General features: G+C 43.8%; 1 protein-coding gene across 1 annotated transcript in view; it reads right to left on the bottom strand.

The window, feature by feature from the left end:
- Positions 1 to 18,849, bottom strand: part of LOC126297478 (protein obstructor-E) — a 48,756-nt gene that overhangs the window by 10,771 nt on the left and 19,136 nt on the right. Inside the window, exon 2 of the mRNA XM_049988352.1 lies at positions 4,273 to 4,686. Coding sequence (XP_049844309.1) covers positions 4,273 to 4,686 — 414 coding nt within the window. The remainder of the gene's footprint in view (positions 1 to 4,272; positions 4,687 to 18,849) is intronic.

An 18,849-nucleotide genomic window follows, 5' to 3' on the forward strand; every position in this document is an offset into this window, starting at 1 on the left:
ATAATCATTAAGCTCTATCAAAACCTATTTTTTTAACGTTTTTGAAGTTTTCCACGTGTACACCAACGAATCCTGCATATGTCCAAGCAAATCTGAACTTTTCCTAGAATTTCGGAGAGCGAAGTTGATTGTGTGTGAGAGCCTGGCCTCCGATAATAGGCACAAGATCACGTGAACAATACTGCTCTTTGTATCTGCGCAACTTCGCGAAATCGTAGAGCCTTTTCACAAAGTAGTTCGCTTCTCTACAGCCAAACACATCTATCGGTTGGACCAGAGGTGTACAACATGGAGGAACGGTAATCACATCTGCTCCCACACGAAAACTGTACAATGTCTGATTCTTCTGTCCTCTATTGATGTCAAGAAATAAGGCAAAATCTTTTTTCGCAGAAGGAGAGAACAGACACGTCAATGACCAGACAGACAGTTCATAATTTTGTTAAAAAAAATCGGGGAACATATCTCAACCCGGATCTCCAGCTTTGTAGTTCAACACCGTGTCCACAAAACCACGACAGCGTCGCTCTGCTGTACTGCTCGATGTTGCATATCTTGAGCTTGGACATTCATCCTGTTTTCGTGCTTGATTTGTATTCAGTTTTAGACGGGCTATCCACTGGGACATCTTACTACGAAATCTGAGGGGGTTGCGATGGGGAGTTTCTCTTGGCAGTACCATCAAAGAGAGGAAAATATTTCTTTATTTGCAGTAAGTGGAGTCATTAAAACCAAATGGAACTGTGAACTAAACTCCGCCCGAACAGGAAGACCGTAACGGTACTGACCGACCGCCATGTCATCCTCAGACTATAGATGTCACTGGATGCGGATATAGAGGGGTGTGAGGTCAAAACACAGTTCTCCCAGCTGTTGTCAGTTTTCCTGACCGGAGCCGCTACTTCTCTATCAAGTAGCTCCACAATTTGCCTCACAAATGCTGAGTGCATTCCGCTTCCTAACAGCGCTCGGCAGCTTCAAAACTTATGAAGTTAGGTTGTAGGAAAATGTGACTTTGAGGGGTAAACGACTAAGGATCAGGCTGAGGCTGAAGTTAATTGGTTTCAGTCATCTGCCATTCACACCCTCGGTTTCCCCTGTAACAAGGAATTTGATCGTTTTTATTCACAGATTGAGAGAAAGGGCGAATAAAATAAACTTTATTGGAGTACAATGTCTTTGTCGGCCTAGGCTGTATATTAGTTTAAAATGCATTTATTATGCCTGCAGCTTGGATGCTACGCAGTGTTGTAGAATCCATACTTAACTCAAGAGACCAAAGTTCTTTTTCTCAGTCCGTGTATTCTGAAAAAAATATTTTAGTGGTTGGAATCGAGCGAAGATCTTTGTTATACAGAGAGTAACCGAAAAGTCTGATAACATTTGAAAATGCACTAATTCACGGATTAATATAGGTAGAGAGTTAAAAACTGATACACGTGCCTGAAATGACAAGGGGTTTTATTGAAACCAAAAATGAGTGCAAAAACTGGCCAACAGATGGCGGTGGACAGCAAAAAGTCAGTGACGGTTCATGAGGAACGTGTATAAAATAAGCTATAATGAGAGAAAGAGTTAGCAAATCCAGCAGACGCAGCATGTTGACGTACCAGAAAAGGCACTGTTAGTGAAGCTTTATTATCAAAATGGAGAATCCGCTACTTCAGCTTTGTGATCCCATCGAACGGGTAAAGGTCCCCTGCAAATGTCGCTCTGGAGAAAATGGTCACGAAGTCCGGAGCTACGGGTTCTTTAGACGATCGGCCCCGTAATAGGTTAGTGATTCTCGGAGAGTTCAGGAAGAAGTGGAGACTTTAGGGGCTTTATCTCCGCATGGTGAAGTCAGCGCTCGTGAAGTCACTCGTCGCACTGTCAATCGACGCTCTGCTGTTTGGAGAGCACTGAGGCTTAGCCTCCAATGCTATTCGTACAAAATCCAGCGTAATCATGAATTGTTATCCACCGATTTTGTGACGCGGAGAGCATTTGCAGTGTGGGCACTTCAGAGAATGGGGAAAGATGACGATTAGTTGTCTAACGTGTTGTGGACCAACAATGCCCATTTCCAACTCCGAGGGTCTGCCAACACCTACAACTGCAGAATCTGGGCTACCGAAAATCCTAGAACTGTCGTGGAACTCCATCGCATAACGAGAAAGTCTTGATGTGGCGTGATTTACCACATCAGCCGTGATAGGACCCTTTTTCTTAGATAAAATGCGAGGTTTTGATTTTCAGACTGTCAGCGTGACGGGTGCGAGGTACGCCGATATGTTACAGAATCGCATCATCCATAACCTTGCTGGTTAACACCTGCTGGAAGGTACGACTATTATGCAGGATGGCGCTCTACCCTATATTGCCACATGAGTGAAAGAGCTCTTGCGATCAACGTTGGTGAGGATCGCGTGCTGAGTCGCCACTTCCGTCGTGGTTGGTCTCCCAGGTCTCCAGAACTGAGTTCGTGTGATTATTGGTCGTGGGGCTACCTGAAGTTGCAAGTCTACCGCGGTCGTTCTGTCTCATTAGTGGTGCCAAAGACAACATCTGACGTCAGTTTATCACAATACCTACCGATACGCTGTACAATGCTGTTCACAACATTACCCCTCGACGACAGGTGTTGTTGATGATTAACGGTCGACATGTTGAGCATTTGTTACGAAGAATATTGTATTTGCTAAAAATCAATTGTTATGGTAATAATTGATTTTGTATCATATGAAGCACCATCTGTTAGTCATTTTGAGCACTTTCTTTGTTTTAGCAAAACCCCATGTCAGTTGAAGCATGTGTGTCAGTTTTTATCTACCTACATTAATCCGTGAAGCAATGAATTTTCAATGTTGACAGACTTTGGCTCAGTCTGCAAATACGACTGTCACTCAATAATTAAAGAGATAAATTGCTCTAAAGGAAAATAGCATTTATTTTTACAAAACAATACCTTTTCTACTTTTCAACATTGTCCCATCGAACAATTATGCACTTGTTCCAATGGGCTATAAACTTTTTTATTCGGGCTGCAAAGAAGTCTTTATCTTGATGTTTGAACCAATTTTCCACAAACTTTTTCACGTCCTCGTTGTCCTCGAACCTCTTCCCACGTAATGCCTCCTTCACTGCACCAAACAAATGGAAATAACTTGGCGCTAAATCAGGACTGTAAGGGTGATGTGGCAGTACTTCCCAGCCCATTTTGTCGTTGGTTTCACGGGTTAGTTGAGCAATATAAGGATGTGCGTTGTCTTGTCCTCTGATATCCACGACGTCTCTCTCTCATGGATGGCTTCACCTTGTTTAAAAGCAAATCCGAGTAGTACATGCTGTTCGTTGTACGCTGCTCTTCGAGATAATCACAAAAAAACTGGACCTTCAGCAACCCAAAACACCGCCAACATGACTTTTCCTGCTGGTGCTTGGGTTTTGAATTTTTTCTTGACAGGTGAGTGGGTGTGCTTCCACTCCATGCTTTTTTTTATTCTGGTTCATAATAGTGAACCCAAGTTTCATCACAACTCAAAATTTTGTTGAAGTGCTCACCCTCTCTGTAATAACGTTGCTTATCTCTGTGCATACTCTCAAACTTGTTTGCCTGTGTAGCCGCGTCAACTCCTTTGGGACCCATCTTGCACACGTTTTGGGGTACTTCAGCTTGTTACAGATAATGTTATGAATTGTAAAAGTACCAACTTGAGCCCTATCAACTATAATTTTCTCAGTCACATGGAGATCGGCACGAATAATGTCATCAATTCGACTTTCAAGTGAGGGTGTTGAAACTGCATCTGGTCGGCTAGAACGGTGCTCGTCAGTCGCTGAGTCGCGACCATTTTTGAACTGCTCTAGCCACTTGTAAAAATTTGCACGATTCTTACAACTCTCACCATAAACTTTAGACATTCTACTGTATACATTCACTGGTTTCTCGTCTTCAGCAAGTAAAAAACTAATAACAGAACGTTGTTCAATTGATGTGGACGTTTCAAGAGGATTCACTTTCTTGAAATGTATTTTTGAGGTTATAAACATAGCATTGTTGATACATCAACTGATCAGGGCTCATCCCAGTAATGCCAACTTAAAGCCATAAAAGTAATAAGCTTGCCCTGCTAACAGTTTTTCCCCAGACCAATTTGTCTCTTTAATTGACCCTAGCATATTTAAAAGTTACTGGTCACAGTTTACTGTGTTAATAGGTTACTGTTGTCAGCATTTGGATCAGAACAGGTAAAGGAGACTACAAGGATGAGTGGAAGCTGTCGAACGTACCTTCAGGGTTGCACTGGTCGAGCAGCAGGTCGGGCCAGTTGCAGCTGTGGGTCTTGTCGTCGTAGACGAGGCCGGGCTCGCACGGCGTCTGGTGCGGCACGCCGAAGGCGCATTTGACGTAGGTGGTGCTGCACTGCGCGCTGTCGGGGTAGATGCCGAACTGGTAGAGGCAGCCGGGCGTGCTGATGGGTGTGAGGTCGGCCTTGCGCGTGCCGCAGTCGACGGCCCAGTTGTAGTTGCAGTGGTTGTGCGCGGCGCCCTTGCCGTCGTACAGCAGCCCGTTCTCGCACTGCTCCAGCGTCACGGTGCCGTTGGTGCAGAGGAAGAAGTGGTCGCACAGGTCGGGGTGCGGGTACGTCTGCACGCCCAGCGGCTCCGGGCACGCGGGCACGTGCAGCAGCACGCCCGCCTCCGCTGCAACAGCCAAAGAGCTTACAGTTCCACCTACTGTCGACATCGCGAGGCATTCGAGGCAAAGCTCTAGCTCTATTGATCATCGAGTCGACGGGGATTTGGACTGAGGTCTCCTTGCAGGAATAACCACACAGGACAAAATTTAGTCAGCCCCAGGATATATCACACCAATATAGTGTAATACACCCTCTAGGCTTGATAATGCTCTCAGTCTACTGAGGAAGAGAGTTCAAAAGTTTCTTCAGGTATGCCATATCGAGCTGAAGCCACTCTTTGATGATTAGATCCCGTAGAGCTACCAAACTGTGGGGATGTTTCATCCGCAATTGCAAATAACGCTGGATATTTTACACTGATCAGCCAGAACATAATGACCACCTACTTAATAGCAGGTGTGTCCATATTTGGCCGGGCATGGTGACAGAGCGGTTCTAGGCGCTACAGTCTAGAACCCCGCGACCGCTACGGTCGCAGGTTCGGATCCTGCTTTGGGCATGGGTGTGTGTGATGTCCTTAAATTAGTTAGGTTTAAGTAGTTCTAAGTTCTAGGGGACTGATGACCTCAGATGTTTAGTCCCATAGTGCTCAGAGCCATTTGAACCATATTTTGTCCATATTTATCACGGTTAGTAGCGGAGACGCGTCGTGGCATGGAAGAAATGAGGCTTTGGTAGATCGCTGGAGGGAGTTAGCACTACATCTGCACACATAAGTCACCTAATTTCCGTAAATTCCGGGGAGGGGGGGGGGGGGGGGGTAAACGGCTCTGAAACCAAGCTCAGGCACATCCCAGATGTATTCGACAGGGTTCAGATCTGACGAGTTGGGAAGTCGACACATCAATTGTAACTCGCCACTGTGTTCCTCGAACCACTCCATCACTCTCCTAGCCTTGTGACGTGACGCATTATCTTGTTGAAAAATACGACTTCCGCGGGGATTGTGATCGTCATGAAGAAATGTACGTGGTCTGCTACCACTTTTTGGCCGTCATTGTGCCTTGGACGGGCTCCACTGGACCCATGAATGCCCACGTGAATGTTCCCCAGAGCATAATGGTGCCGCCGCCAGCTTGTCTCCGTTCCACAGTACAGGTGTGAAGGAGCTGTTGCCCTGGAAGACGACGGATTCGCGCCTCTCATCGGTATGATAAAGAATATGTCGGGATTCATCAGACCATGCAACGCTCTTCCACTGCGCCAACGTCTAGTGCCTATTGTCATGTGCCCATTTTACTTGTAGTTGCCGATATCGTACTGTTAACATTCGTACATGCATGTGTCGTCGGCTGCGGAGGCCCATCGTTCGGAGTATTCGGTGCAATGTGCGTTCAGACACACTTGTACTCTGCCCAGCATTAAAGTCTGATGTTAGAATTGCCACAGTTCGCCGCTTGTCCTGTTTTACTAGTCTGTCTAGCCTACATCTGTAATGAGGGGTGTCCGCACAACACCAGGACGTCTGGACGTGGTTTCATCTTGGTTTCGCCACGTGTTGAAGACACTCATCGCAGCACTCCTCGAAACCCGACAAGTCGTGCAGTTTCCGGAATGCTCGTGCGAGCGTCCGGGCCATCACAATATGCCCTCGATCAGACTCAGATACATCGCGCAGCTGCCCCATTCTACACACGTATAGCACGCTAGCTGAGCCTACATGCACCGTGCGTGCTGTGTCTGACAAGCAGTCCTTCCTCGCCAGGTGACGCTGCTGTCGCCCGAACGGGTTTATATCGACAGTAGTTCGTTGGTCATTATGTTCTGGCTGTCCAGTGTATGTTGTAGTACAGATTCATATTGAATGATTGGCCGCCTGCAGAGTGTTCGTCCAACCGGAAACGTATTTAGCAGCCCTGTGAACATAACAGTTTTCATCTTGGAAGACGGAAACATCTATAACATACCAATCATGAAAAATACAAGAGAAAGGGCTAAACGTGCGGCACCGAGAATATTGAAATAAACGCCCAAGCTGTGTTCACCATATCCTGAACGAGTGGGCTGAGGTCGTGGCACAAACCCCCAAACATCACATAACCCTCTCAGGCCTGAACTACACCCTCCACTGGCTGCGCGTCTCATTTGGCCGTATATGGAATCAACGTCTAGTATCATTTGAGAAGAGGCAATATCGCTATTCGTCGGCCCACACGACACGCCTCCAATTAGATACTGTCTAGTTTCTATGGTTTTTGTCCTGGCTAAAGTATGCAGCTTTATGCACCACGGTGAACAATGCGAGGCACCAAACTCCAAATGACTTTCTTATGCAGTTTCCTTTGCAATGTTTGCCCTGAAACTGGTTGAGATGGACCTTCATTAACTGAAAGCAGCAATTCCTGTCAGGTTGTGAACTGACTGACACTGATAGGGCATGGAAATTTGGATATATGTGACAAGCTGAATGGGACCAAATTGCTGAGGTCATCGGTCCATAAGCTTACTTAAGCTAACTTAAAGTAACTTACACTGAGGACAATACACACACCCATTCCCGAGGGAGGACTAGAACTTCCGACGGGGGGAGCGGCGCGTAGTGACTGATGTTAGTAGAACACACTGTTACATGGCTATACACCAATGCAAGGTTACGTTGTGGAGTGAGATCCGTATACTTGCGAAACACTTCGAATGATAGCAGCTACAAACATTTCAGACATCATGATAGTCAGCACACTTACGTTGTAGACTGCATATCTTTAAACCACTAAACTATTAGCGTACGACGAACTTAAAAGAACGCCTTCACGAATTTCGTACTCTCCTTCCCTGCAGGGGTGATCTCCCTTGCGCGTTAGTCTTGAGTTTTATTTAGACGCTGAGAAAATGCTACACTGAAAAATCTTACATGTATTGCGAGTACTTGTCGTGTTTCTCTCTGCCAAGATCATAAAAAAAGGTAGAGATGTCAGTATCACCTTCATTCTCTGATGCAGGATACTTTCATTCAATGAATTAATGATGTTTACAGAAACTTGATGGGACGTTGCTCTGTATCTCTAATTGGTGTTTTGATATTGAGTAATGGATATGTTATATCGTAATATGCCTCAGTACTCAAACATTGGAAATGTGTTTCCATAGAATATTTATTCATCATTGTGCGAAATTTACATGAGTTGGACAAAAAATGGAAACAGCGTGAAAAATGCATGCTTTAACTTAAATATACGTAGATACTAGCCAATCCTGCAGGTTGTGCTGTCGTGTTTGATTACTAACGGCACCTGTGCAATGTCCTCAACACGTCGTAAGTGTCAGTCGTGATCAGAACAGTATTCTGTGTAGTTGGCAGTGCTTTACGTCGAAGCTAAGTGAATTCGAAAGTGGGCAAATTTTTGGTGCTCGTATGATAGGTGGTACCACAACCAGGGTAGCCGAAGCGTGTGGTACTTCAAGGGAAATCGGAAAAACATCACTAGCTATGTCACACCGCGAACGAAAGTATGTGTTGAGTGATCGTGACAGACGATCATTGAACAGGATCATCAAGGAAACTAAGTGGACAACAGCTGCAAATGGCACTGCAGAATTTAATACCACACCCGCGAACCTTATCAGCACCAAAAAGACATAAAGCAAACTCCAGAAGCAGGGAATTGCAGGGAGAGGCAAATGCCACTAACAAGAAATCGTGGTGCCTAAGTCATGGAGCAATGGAAGAAAGTCATTTGGCAGGATGAGGCTTGTTTTAGACTGTTTCCAATTTCTTTCAGAGTTTACGTCCCAAGGGTGAAACTTACTGGGGATTTGGTGACGATTTGGACAGCCATATCGCGGTATTCGGTGGGCCACATGATTACTTTTCTGGGTTGTATTACTGTAAAGTCTTATGTGACCACTTTGGCTGATCAGTTCGATCCCATAATACAATGTTTGTTCCGCAATGGCGATGCTGTGTTCCAAGATGATAGGCCCCCTGATAACACATCTCACATCGTCCACAACTTGTTTTATGGGCACCACGATGAACTGCCGCATCTACCAGACCACCACCGCCACTATATCTCAATATAATTGAGCCTTTGTGGTCTACTTGCTAGAGAAGGGTACGTGATCGCAATCCACCTCCATCATCGTTACTCGAATTTGCCACTATTTTGCAGGAAGAATGGTATAAAATTCCCTTGAAAACCATACAGTACCTGTATTTGTGCATTCCAAGACGACTGGAGGCTGTTTTTAATACCAACGGATTTTTCTACGCCGTATAAGTGTTGTGTTTTTGGTGTTTCCATATCTTTGTCCATACCTTGAACATACTAGTGCACAACTAACCACAGGCGGATCCGCTGGAACATTTTCGAAGTTGGTATAACATTACGTCGTGCAATAGCTTTCGTGTAATTTCTCTAGATAAAATCTCTACATGAGTAATCTGCACTTATGAAGCGCCGGCCGGAGTGGCCGAGTGGTTCTAGGCCCTTGTCTGGAACCGCGCGACCGCCACGTCGAAGGTTCGAATCCTGCCTCGGGCGTGGATGCGTGTGCTGTCCTTAGGTTAGTTAGGTTTAAGTAGTTCTAAGTTCTAGGGGACTAATGACCTCAGAAGTTAAGTCCCATAGTGCTCAGAGCCATTTGAACTTATGAACCGTCACTACCTTTCTAATCGATTGGATTCGAAGAACATCATCTCTGATGTCATCTACGGCGAGATGGTTGATACAGAGAGCCACAGAAAGTACTACGCTACAGTCTGCCGAAGCACGACAGAGTAGGGGTGGTGCAGAGGTGATCAGTTACGCGAATATTTAAGGAGCCATCTTTAGCTCGATTGATTTGAACTGAAATGTTTCTAGCTTCTCCCATCCAGGAAGTGATGGCGACATTACTAGCATGAAAAAATGTTGGCGGTTAGCTTCGGTTTTTAGCATGTACAAGGTAGCTAAGCGCTTTCTATACGGTGAACTCTCGACGACTGCGCAAGCGACGTCTCGCTTAAACACTGTCACTTTCTTCACGTTGCGAAATGAACAGTAACTTGGCCTGAGAGTTTGCCCACTGACTGCCTTATGTTTAGTACCTGGCGAAAGAAAACAAATGTTCTGCTAGTCATACTGTGTTATACGGAAGTCGGCGTATCGCGATGCCCGTGGACAACGAAGATTTTGATGGTCACTGCCGCGATACGCTATCAGGAAGAGCTTAGCAGAAGCTAATATGTGAAGAAATACTCTTTAAGTCAGTTTGTTATTTACTCTTGTCATCAGTTTTACAGTTTTCTCAGAGTCGTGGAGACAGCCCCCCTACGCTTACGCAGCTTCGTGTTTCAGGGGTACTAATGATTTGTCCTTTCGTAGGTTGTAGAAATGTCTTTACTTCACTCCCATTAACGAGATGAAAGATCAGAAAGTTATTTACTGCTTGTGGTGCTATGTGTATTTCGATAGTCGTCGGAGCACGTATTAGAATACAAACGTGAATAACAACTGAAACATTGGAACTTCCTGGCAGATTAAAACATGTGCGCCGGACCGAGACTCGAACTCGGGACCTTTGGCTTTCGCGGGCAAGTGCTCTACCAACTGAGCTACCCAAGCACGACTCACGTCCCGTCCTCACAGCTTTACTTCTGCCAGTACCTCGTCTCCTACTTTCCAAACTTTACAGACGCTGTCCTGCGGAAGCTGTGAGGACGGGGCGTGAGTCGTGCTTGGGTAGCTCAGTTGGTAGAGCACTTGCCCGCGAAAGCCAAAGGTCCCGAGTTCGAGTCTCGGTCCAGCTCACAGGTTTAATCTGCCAGGAAGTTTCATATCAGCGCACACTCCGCTGCAGAGTGGAAATCTCATTTAGTTGAAACATTCACATGCCCATCCGGATTTAGATTCCGAGGGTTTCTCTAAGCTACATCACATGAATGGCAGTATGGTTCTTCCAAGAGGACGACCGCTCATTTAGACTATCGTCCTTGTTCTTTTAAGTTAGTGGTCTATTTTTAATGAAGTCGACTCATGACATTTAACTATATTCATTCCTGTTTTCCTTAGGAAGCTTTTGACAACTGACTGCAACCACGTTAGAGAAATTCAGTTTCCTGGAACAGGACTTGAATCTGTGTCTTTGGTTTCGCAGTTACATCTACATCTATAGTCCACAAACCCTCTCACGTTATTTGGGGTATCACTATCATTTTTCACGGGAACAGCTACTGTTGTAAAGCCTTCTTACCAGCTCGAATTTCTCTCATTTTCCCGTCAATGTTATTTTGCTCATTGTGTATGTTACTTACCTGTTTCTGTTCAAGGAACGATCAAAATGTTCCCGTTTGAGGGCGTTGCTCCCGCTTATGTGCAACGTATCGGGACTTCGATACAGGTATTTCTATTATCTCTTCTACAGTTCTTCATGACGTGAACCATCGAATTCAATAACTGTTGGTCATATTATTCATATTATTGCCCGTACGATTTACGTGTGTCATAAAATGATCAGCGATTTTTATCTTCTCGCGTGATGTAAGGTTCTTGCGTTGATCGCATTTAACTTCTACCATTTTCAGCAAAACGATACGATGAGAATATTTTTTCAGTCCGCTTAAAATAAAACGTGTCAGTCTGCTCTTTTTCTTAATAATTCTGCAATTATGTAGCCAAACAAGCTCACACTTTCTCATGTTATGTTGTGTGGATATCATATGTTTGCAATTTCAACCCTGTGACATTTCAGCATACAATGTTCTTATTTTAGGATGGATTGTATTTTGTGCTGTGAAAGACCAATGAATCAATTGTTTTTATAGCTGTAAGTGACTACTTAATACATCTGGATGTCTCAGATGCGGAAGACACACTAGTTCAGGATGTATCACACAGACATGTAGACAAGGAATTAGCGTGGCACTCGTGTCTTTCCACGTGCGCGCGGTAAACACGGTATGGCGACGTTATTACCATAGGCGTCCAAACAGGACCAACGTGTTCCAACTCTTTTCTTGGCTGCCGAAGGACAAATACCGGAGGACGTCTATCGGAAAACGGATAATGTGTATGAGGCAGCATTTCTACCGAGAACCGCTGTTGTGGAATGGCGTACCAAGTTCCGTGCTGGTCGCGGTTCGATACAAGACGCTGGTCGATCTGGGAGGGCAGCCTGATCCATTACAAAGTGGGAGACACTCGACCGATGCGATTTTCGAGCTTTCGGTTCATTGAGAAAGCCCCTGAATGGTCGATGATTCCTGTTCAAATGTTTGTGAATTACTAAGGGACCAAACTGCTGAGGTCATTGGTCCCTAGACTTACACACGACGTCAAATAACTTATGCTAATAACAACACACACACCCATGCCCGAGAGAGGACTCGAACCTCCGGCGGGAGGGGCCGTGCAATCCATAACATAGCACCTCACACTGCGCGGCCACCCTGCGTGGCAATTACTGTCGGACGAGGATGTTCAGCAGGCAGTTACGGACTTCTGCAAGCAGCAGCAGACCGTATTTTATCAATCGGCTATCTTATACCTGGTGCGTCGGTGGGATGATTGCCTCAATGCTCACGGTAATTTTGACTGATTGGCATACCGATTCTGGACTATACGATCTCCGAACGGGAACTTTTTGATTGCCCCATATAACATTCGCTCTTGGGTTTTTAACAGTAAATCTCTCCGTGAGCTAACCTACAAATGCGCAGTTATTGATGAGAACCTTCCGTCTACTCCTATGTCTTCCCATCTTTCTCAAACTAATTTCACAATTATTGGAAGAAAAGTGAAGCAATATGGAAATTAGAAACTTGGCACAAGGTCGGATACGATAAAGATGGAAGGAAATGGTCAGGTTCTTTTCACAGCGATCAGCCCGGCAACTGCCATAATTTACTGAGGTAATCAACATACAACGTAAATTACGATGGCCTAGTGGGGATTTGATTCACGATCCTCCCAAACGCAAGCCCAATGTCGTAACCACTGCTTCACTTCACACTATCGCAACTATTAGCCTGTTCCGATGACCATTTGCTTAGGAACTGAACGTTTTTTTCTTTCTCTTCATTCGACGGCTTAGAGATAAAGCAGACTGGAAGAGTCTCTTATCACAGTTTCAATACATTCTTTTTTCAAATTTTCTGGTTACTTCTTCGTCGCTTTTTTCACTCTGACAATGATTTGTTAATGTGAAAAAGGCGAAGCTGCAGTGTCCTTCGGGTTCCACGAAAACTGTTGGGCCTAAAAAACTGGTTACATATGTAAGTTCAAATGTCGTAAAAAGGCAAGGTTCATATGAGTCTAAGCACTATGGGACTTAACATCTGAGGTCATCAGTCCCCTAGACTTAGAACTACTTAAACCTAACTAACCTAAGCACATCACACACATCCATGCCCGAGGCAGGATTCGAGCCTGCGACCGTAGCAGCAGCGCAGTTCCCGACTGAAGCACCTAGAACCGCTTGGTCAAATCGGCCCGCTAAAAGGCAAGGGCATAGTACCTTCAACCTTCGAACTGATGACAGCTCCGTCTTTCTTACGATAGTTTAAAAGAAATTGATTTCAACGTTTCGATCGATATGCTGGTATGTAAGTTCCTTCAGTTATAGTCAAAACTTGAACATCACAATTTCTTGCATGTTGTTTTACACTCTTACTTCTTGCCTGATTGATGGATTACAGTGCATCTGAAACGACGTCAATTGAAGCATTACCATGGGTGATACATCATAACCATCCATCAGTGCTTTACAAGTAAGGCCAGAGTTTAAAGTCGCGTCAAAACGCTAGCTTGATACTTTTTTTATTTTGCTTCTGGACAAAAAGTTATTTGAGGTGATCAGGATAAATGTGTCCCCTTTATCTACGCGTGTATAAAATTGCGAGAAAATGCGCCTCAGAGTGCTTTAATTTTCCTTATGAAATGATTCCATTACGGCTGTCTCCTACCAGATGATCAACTACTGGTTTACAGTAGGATATTAAATTCGTTTCGAGGAATTCCACGAAACGGTGCCACGTGGCCATCGTCATCGAGCTTTGCTTGAGTGAAAGTTTTGCTGTGCTACGAAGGGTGCTGTGCGCTCTTGTGTAGCAGTATTTATAAGAGATCGTCATGGTTGAACGTTTACAACTAGAAAGTGGAACATTTTCACCGTACTTTTTTCCTCTGAACTCGAGACTTTGTTCAGATTACGAACAGAAGACGCAGCTTCCTGTAAAACAGCTTTCTCTGCGAATTTAATTCTGTCGAGCAGTGACGTAGCACTTGGAAGTTAATTCCAACGACCACACTTCCGTCTCTGCTGAGGAAAATGCTACAGTGATGTGAGCACAACGGGAGGCTCCAGTCAGTTGAGCACAAATTTCTCCGGGTTGTAGCTGCTAGAAGAGAGAGACATCCTCTAGCTGAAGCGGAGTAAGTGATACAGTTATATGTACGGAATGGAGAGGTAGCGAATGAGCTGTTTACTGTCTCGAGAAGAATGTAATGCATGTACGAATGCCTACAGAATACGCGTTAAGAAGAGGATAAGGAGTTGTTATAAGAACAAATATATTAATGCCACTGTACATTACAGATAATGACCTCCACTCCGAATTAAGAACTGTTTAACCACACACATCCGCTAGCAACTGAAGACATCAAAGTCAAAAGTGGGACTGGAAGAAATCACCGGCAAGCTCAGATAAAAGTGTTTCAAAGTGTATATCAAGAGGCTGTGCGGAATGAAAAGACGCTGTCAGAAAGCGAAGGAAAGAAAGAAGAAAAGTTAGCGTGTAATGGTTCGTTGACATCGAAGCCTTTAGTTAGGGTGTGCTGACTGGGGAAAGACCGGGAAGGTAATCGGCCGAACTGAATGGACCCACACAGTATTCACCTGAAATGGTTAAAGAAATAATCAGAAACCTAAACTAGGATGCTGGGCAAATTAACTTTACCCTAATAAGTGTCTAGTATCTTAAGCACCACGCCATTACGATTGGTAACAGAAAAAAGGGATTTACTTATATTGAAAAAAAGTGTACCAGTGTACCAGTGATGTTATCTCAATTTGAAGGTGATTATAAAAGGCTTGAGCTGCTCAAAGACACCAAAGTCCAGAGTTACTGTAGGGTATGTTAAATATAAGTTACAGGATACAGGAGGAGGAGGAGAAGGGAGGAGGAGATTAGTGTATAACGTTCCGTCGACAACGAGGTCTATAGAGACGGAACACCAGTTCGGATTAGGGAAGGAAGTACATAGGGAAAGAGACGTAGTCTCAGATACCTAGAAGAAATGTTCACATTTCCACAGTAGCTACAGTAAATAAGGAAACTATTGAACGATTAGATAAACATCTCATTTGTATCAATTACTGAGGAAAACTCGATTCAGAAGGAGCCTTCGGGAAACGCGTAATTCCAATCTCTGTGTGGCCATCCAGATTTAGTTCTTGCGTAATTTCCTTAAATCACTTATGGAGAATATCGGGATAGTTTCTTTGAAAAGGGCCCAACCTCATTGTACTCCATCGCTCATGACTTTGTCGTGACGGGACGTAAACATTAAAAACAAAATAACAATGAAAGACTAGGGACTGTTAGTCTGTGATAGTAAGTTTCGCTTTACAAAAAATTACAATAATCGAGAGGCACTTGTATTAGCACGGAAGCAGGAAATATAAGTAAGAGCAACTATAATAGTTGTGTAATATTTATTCTTGGCGTTTGAGAAAACATCACACAAAATATATTGCGGTTAGATATAACTGACGACCAGCCTCGGCTTCAAACCAGTATCACTATCTACGACCGGACGACTTGGCTGGCGTATCGGTAATAGATTATATGCACAAACCTTCCACGTGAATCAGTCTATCTATTATTGAAAATCGTATTAAAACCTCTGCACTGGTTCCTGATAGATGCAAGTAGCTGTTCATTGGTTAAGCACGAGTGCGACTGAGAGAAGACGATAATTTTTAGACGTCTGGAAATTCTAAACAATAGAATTAAAAACTGAAATGATAGAACTGCAGAAAATGCTAAAGGGGCATCGCACAAAGATCAACCCTATTGCTCGACTTCTGCGCTGTAGTAGTGAGGGAATTGGTGAAATAAAGTTTCAGAACTATGATAACGTATTTAACTCGCTAGCGACACTACAGCACTGAAGAACTAAGTAAAATGTAAAAGGACGTAGAACGAATACCGAAGGGTCAGCTACATTAGTAACGCAGACACGAGTAACATATACTAAATCTGTCAAATTGGCGTGGCACAATACAAGATCTGAATAGTTGTTGCTGTCTAGAAAGGAAAGCTCCATGAGACGGAAGGAGAAAGGAAAACGTGAAGTACAAACTATCGTGGGCGAAAAAAGCTTCGTTCAACAAAAGAAATCTCATACCAACCGCTGCGTGTAGAAGAAAAGGACAAGAGCTTTTGAAATTATATATCTGATCTACGACTCTACAATGAAGCAAAACACCGGCGGTAGAAAGCTTGAGGAGAGTTTGAAATGTGATGCTACGCAAGTATGGATACTAGAAAAGAAGAGGTTTTTAGATGTAAAAAAATTGGAAATAAATCTCTGGAGAAATCTAGCCAGCAGAAATGAATTAAATGAAGAAATAATTCCGTGGAGAAACTTTACCAACAGCAAAATCAGATGTGTAGGTGTTCTAAGCCTTACGAGTTTGGTTAATCTGATAATTATGGAGTAGAATTGTTTAAGATAATGGTCGTAGTAACTATGCTGCCATGAACAGTTTTTATTAAGGTAGAAAGAAATAAAAGGTTGCACCAAACTAGTCAAAAGCTTTTCGAACGCTCGCCTCTTGCACAGTCCATAATCAAGGTTCAAATGGTTCAAATAGCTCTGAGTACTATGGGACTTAATATCTGAGGTCATCATCCCCTAGAACCTAGAACTACTTAAATCTAAATAACCTAAGGACATCACACACATCCATGCTCGCTACCGGACTGAAGCGCCTAGAACCGCTCGGCCACACCGGCCGACCTTATTCAAGGAATGGTCCTTGTTCCATGCTAGTATATATTTTTCATCAAGCTCTTACCTGATAAAGTGGGCAATAATTAAGAAAGTGTAACAATATTCGGGAAGAGCGGAATCTTCCCTGTCCATGTTCATCATAGTAAGGGCGCGGATTCTGAACAGCATTCCTGTTTAGTCTGCGAGTTTTCCCTCTCTTTACCTTACCTGTAGCTGGTAACAAACACTATGGGCTCTCTAACTGCTTTGATCGTGTGTTATTTAAAAGTAGTGAGTAACTGTTTCCTCGCGTGTGACACATTTTCAAAGGTTCTGAAAGTCTATTGCGTGAAATGACGGTAGGAATTTTTTTTGGAAATTTGTGGTAACGTCTTATGGAACCAAACTGCTGAGGTCATCGGTCCCTAAGCTTACACACTATTTAATCTAACTTAAACTAACTTACGCTAAGGACGACACACACACCCATGCCCGAGGGAGGACTCGAACGTCCAACGGGGGACTTGTGTTGACCGTGACAAGACGCCTCAGGTCGCGCCGGGTGATGTCATAGCTGATTAACTGGTTTCTTAAATGTGCTATAACATTTTGTTTATAATACAGGCTGCAATGGTGATGTAGCAGTTTTTATCTCATTTTACTATATTTTTAAATAATTTAACAAAGAATTTAAATAAATCTCGGATGCCGTTTCATCTAAGTTCGGTGCCGCTGTGCTTCATGGACATTGAATTGGGAATATGAATGTTCAGCCATATCACTCACTATCTAGATATGACACCAGCTAGAAGAGATGAAAAATATCGTCTACATCTACGTTTATACTCCGTAAGACATAGTGTGGCGTGTAAAGGATGGAGCATAGGGTACCAACATCATTATCCCGCATTCTTGTCCCATTCGTGGATGGAACGCGAGAGGAAAGATTATGCGTCTGTATAAACCAGAATTTCCACTATATTACAGTTGAGGGTATTACGGGAGAGGTATGTGGTTCGAAGTAATATTTTTCTTGATGTATACTGAAATGCATTCTCTCGGAATTTTAATAGTCAAGTACTGCTGGATCTTCATTTTTCTTTCTAGTCCATTATTAATTCGAGTCTACTGAATACTTCTACGATCGTTGCGCACAGTGGCGAATGTCGTGGCTCATCTAAGAGTGTTCTCTATCTCATCAATAAGTCTAATTCGGCAAAGGGCTTGGCCTGGCGAACAAAAGTCAGGAGTGAGCCCAGTGAAATTTCCGGTGCTCATTTCCGTGGATAAATTATATTTCCTTAGGTTTCCTCCAGTGGATCTCGTTTCTCTACAGCCTGATATACATTGTCATTCTCTCTTTAATCGCAAAGGATGGATATCCCCCTCGTATTTAATTGTTGTGCATGACTATGGTGGCGGAAGAACCATTCGTCACGTGATTATTTCTGGCTGACGTCATCATTCTCGATTAAAAGTTATCGATCGTCATTCTGTTGACGCAGTCGGAGACGAAACGTCAGGGAATACTTTTCTATAGGATGTTTGAATAAAGTGTCACACTTGTACAGTAGGTAGTATTGGTCGCAGCTAGAAGAAAAGTTCACATGTTTATATGTCTGGAAACCAGTACCTGTTGAGATAGGGCCATTTTACTCGTTACAAGTAATGTATAGTATTCAGTGGTGTAGATCATAGTAAATTACCATAATACGCATTTGTTTGCAGATGCAGTTGCTCGAGCACTCATAGAGGTGAGGCATTAGGATCGCTTCAGTATGTGTGTAATGGCGGGAATTGTTGGTGACAGGCTCATGGGGTCATACGCTGTAACAAACAGATTACCAGGCGCTGCACGATGAATTACCATCGCCATTGAAGAATGTTACCTTTGCAGAAAGACAACTACTGTCGTTCATACAAGACGGGACGCAATCCGATTTTCTACGGATCGTACCACGTAACTCACCACATCGTTTCGAGGGTGATGGATTGATCGAAGGTGCCTCTCAACATACCGAACCTGAGTACGTTAGGTGTATGGCTTGGGGGGGGGGGGGCATTTTAAGACATTTGTGTACACCAAACTCACCACAGACGATGTGCGTAAGGGTGAAGATGTGACCAATGTATGCCACGCAATCCGAATGGAGTCTGGTGTATTTGAAAGAGTGCGTGATTCGCCGGGAATGAGGGCTGATGTACGTGTCAAGATGCATGGTAACAACATGCAGTGCTGTCTATAGCGTCTA

Source organism: Schistocerca gregaria, chromosome X (genome assembly GCF_023897955.1).
Source record: "Schistocerca gregaria isolate iqSchGreg1 chromosome X, iqSchGreg1.2, whole genome shotgun sequence".
Lineage (NCBI taxonomy): Eukaryota > Metazoa > Arthropoda > Insecta > Orthoptera > Acrididae > Schistocerca > Schistocerca gregaria.